Source organism: Salvelinus namaycush, chromosome 8 (assembly GCF_016432855.1).
Source record: "Salvelinus namaycush isolate Seneca chromosome 8, SaNama_1.0, whole genome shotgun sequence".
NCBI lineage: Eukaryota > Metazoa > Chordata > Actinopteri > Salmoniformes > Salmonidae > Salvelinus > Salvelinus namaycush.
This window is the reverse complement of record NC_052314.1, coordinates 9,385,577-9,388,890: the sequence shown is the minus strand read 5'-3', so window position 1 is coordinate 9,388,890 and position 3,314 is coordinate 9,385,577. Positions and strand designations below refer to the sequence as shown.

At 44.1% G+C, this 3,314-nt stretch overlaps 1 protein-coding gene across 1 annotated transcript; it reads right to left on the bottom strand.

Moving 5' to 3' along the window:
• Positions 1–298: 298 nt before the first annotated feature.
• On the bottom strand, positions 299–2,512 carry LOC120051704 (zona pellucida sperm-binding protein 3-like). The gene is made up of 8 exons (XM_038998593.1): positions 2,192–2,512; positions 1,986–2,104; positions 1,778–1,881; positions 1,344–1,521; positions 1,043–1,160; positions 769–851; positions 614–693; positions 299–363 (listed from the first exon to the last, which is right to left on the bottom strand). The coding sequence occupies exons 1-8, from the start codon at positions 2,510–2,512 to the stop codon at positions 299–301; spliced, it is 1,068 nt and encodes a 355-aa protein (XP_038854521.1).
• Between the last annotated feature and the right edge of the window lie 802 nt (positions 2,513–3,314).

The following is a 3,314-nucleotide window of genomic DNA, read 5'->3' as shown; positions in this document are numbered from 1 at the left end:
GTGAAGTTATTCAGATTTAAGAATCATCTTTTAAAGACAGGGTACTGAAAAAGGGACGTTTCTTTTTTTGCTGAGTTTCCTACCTAAACATTATGTCAACAATCAAGTTATATCTTAACTTTCAAAATACAGAATCAGGGAGTTAAGGAACTTCCTTTTAGACCTGGGTTACACATTACAAAAGCTCATGCTGGTCAATGAACAAAATGCACAAGACAAAAACCTTAATCTAGATATATTTTTTTATCATCCAGAATGCATTTGGGCAGCAAAGTCAGTCCAGTTGAGAATTACGCCATCAATCAAGAAGCTTTTCCTTTATGTTGAGAGGACCAACAGAAATGTCCTGCTCCCACTGGAAACCTAAGAGCAGAAGACCATGTCTATATAAGGAGAATTCAGAAGAATCAAACTTCACAAAAGCATTGTTTCTCAGTCAATTCCTGGGTGACTCAGTGGGTGCACATTTTTGTTCCAGCCAAGCACTGACCGCCAATTTAGCCAAAGGTTTAGGTGAATCAAGTACCTAGGTACTGGAGTAGGACAAAAATGTGCACCCCAGGGAGGCATCCAGGAATGGATTGAGCAACACTGGACTGAAGTGAACATGTACCTGGATCCGGTTCCCTTCTCATGCCACAGTCTGTGTCACAACAGCCACACACCTGGTCTTTCTTACTGGCCTCGCGCCATCTACTGAAAAGAGAGTGTTGCATATAGTACACGTACAAGCAAAGTGCACACCCTGCCATATATACCCAGACTTACCCATTCGAGAAGGAACAAGCCTTGTTCTCATGATCAATAGGGGCTGAAGCAGTTGTGGCTTTCAGGAGGCAGGTAACGTATAGCTGTTGAAATGACATGTGTTGAAGTCTCAGCATTGGTACCACATAAGAATTAGTAGATTTGACACCAATTTAAAGCAACGTCATGTTGGCCATACTATACTTAATTTATGATTGAAGCTCAAACCTGCCAATTCTATTAATGTGGACATTCCAAAGCTAATTTGCAGAAGATCTCAGGATTAACTACTCACTGAGCCAGTGTTCACAACATGAAACCTAAAGGCTTCTATCTGGAACCGGAGAGTGTCATCCATGGTGCGAGGTATGAACTGGGACCTGGAGCCTGTCAGCTTGGTGTCGACCAGACAACTGAAGGCCACAAAAATCAAAATTAGGCTACCTACACTGCTGAAACTCTGGAGGGATGCCATTCAAGATGGCTGTTGATCTGAAGTGTGGGCAGGTGGAGGGAATGGGAAATGCTTTCCTTAGCAGATTAAAGCAAACGATTAGTCCTTGAACTAGATCAAGTACCTTACAAAGGATACTCACCCACGGTTCTCGATGAAGGCATATCTTGGGACAGTGTTGGTGTTTGGGATGACTGTGGCTACACAGTTGTCCACAAAGACTCGGAGGGGCACATGGTAGAACTGGACGACAGAAGCTTCAAAGTTAATATTATCTCCAAGGACATACTCTTTGCTGGGTCTCTCCAACTGCCAGTTGTCTGCGAAGACAAGGCAACAGTCTAATACTCATTCCAAGTCAGACCCTGCTCTAGTTTATCAGCAGTGTGGTTTTATCATGGCAAATATAACTGCCATCCTTTTGTACTCTGGGGTAGCCACCTCATTCCAATAACTCAGTGGCGGTTACATTTGCCAGTTGGCACCACCATAGTTTACAAACAAGTGCAGAGACAGCACTTAAGTCAATGCCTGTCAAGAGCAATGCCAATAAGGCAAGGACAAGCCGTTACTCACCAGTCATTAGCCTCAGGGAGAAGTAGAGGAGCTCCTCTGCAACCTTAGTGGAGGCATAGGGATTCCAGGTGGGCTTCACTGAATCACTGCTCACATCATGATTTCTGTAAAGGAGTCTTTAAATGTGAAACCAAATGGCCAAGGAAGTGTATCCAAAGTTGATTGAACTGAAGAAAAAGAAAAAACATTGCAGGTGTAGTCAACTCACCTTTGATAGTGGCACTCAACCCAGAACACCACTTCTCTAGTCCGAACAATGGGGCTGCTGCCCAGGGTGGCTGGTGTATAACGGAGTGTGAAGACATAGACAAGTGAATCTTCAGTCATCTGGAATCAGAGCAGCAAACGGCATTGTCAGAAAATCAATGGTAGTCAACCTAGAAAAGTCATAACGACGCTAATGCTCAATGTTACCGTCAGAGTGCTGCCACATTCGTGCAGCTCAGTGACAAAGATCAGAACTTGAGCGGAAGTATCCTCCCCAGTGACAGCACAGCCTCCCAAAGTAAGATCCGCTGGGTGAATGAGTTGGCCGATACCGAGCAGATCTCTCTTGACTTCCACACGAGCAGCAGTCTCCCCACATTGAACTGCAACGCTACTGGCAGGCACAGGCAGCGGTCTCTGCTCATCAATAGCCAACTGCACCTCTTTGACTGGATCTTCAGGATATCTCCAGGTCAAAGGCTCATTGAAGGTCTGCTTTGACTGGAGGAAAGGTTTTTGAACTTGCATCGGTGTCTGGACCCTGGCGGGCCATTGCACAGGCCTTGGTTGAAATCTGGCTGGTTCTTGAACAGGCCTATACTGTGGAACAAATCTCCCAGGGGCATGTGCAGCTTGACTCCGAGCTTCCGCTTCCCGATAAAGCTGCTGAACTGTAGCTGAACAGCCAAAGGTAAGAAGTAGGAGGAATGTAATACAGAGCGCCATTATTCTCAAGTTTCTAGTCTCAATTGTACATATTTCTTTGACATATACAATACCTACAGTGTCTCTGAACAGCCATTTTGTATCCCTTTGTCTTAGTGTGACTCCACCCCTTGTTTGATTTACCTAATGATGTTCCAGACATGTTACACGGCTGCACATATACTACAATCTGAATTGGATGTATCTCAATAATGTCAAGTATCTTCATTTATAATAGGGATGGTCAACTCCAGTCCTGGGGGGCCTGATTGGTGTCACACAGCCCCAGCTAACACACCTGACTCCAATAATCAACTAATCATAATCTTTAGTTTAAAATACAACTAGTTTAATCAGCTGTGTTAGCTAGGGATGGGGAAGAAGTATGACATCACTCTGGCCACTTTAGCCTTATGAGGTTTTTTTAATGATGTATCTTTCCCACAACGGCCGAAGCTGTAACACGTGTTTCCCAAAACAACACGCCGAGAGAATGTGTTGTTACTGATGGGATCGAAAGAAAGTGCAAACTTTCTCCATTCAAAATGTGTCTTAACATTTGAATTGACGGATCAATTCCTAGAGAGATATTACCACCTTATGGCTGCAAATATTGAGGCAGGTT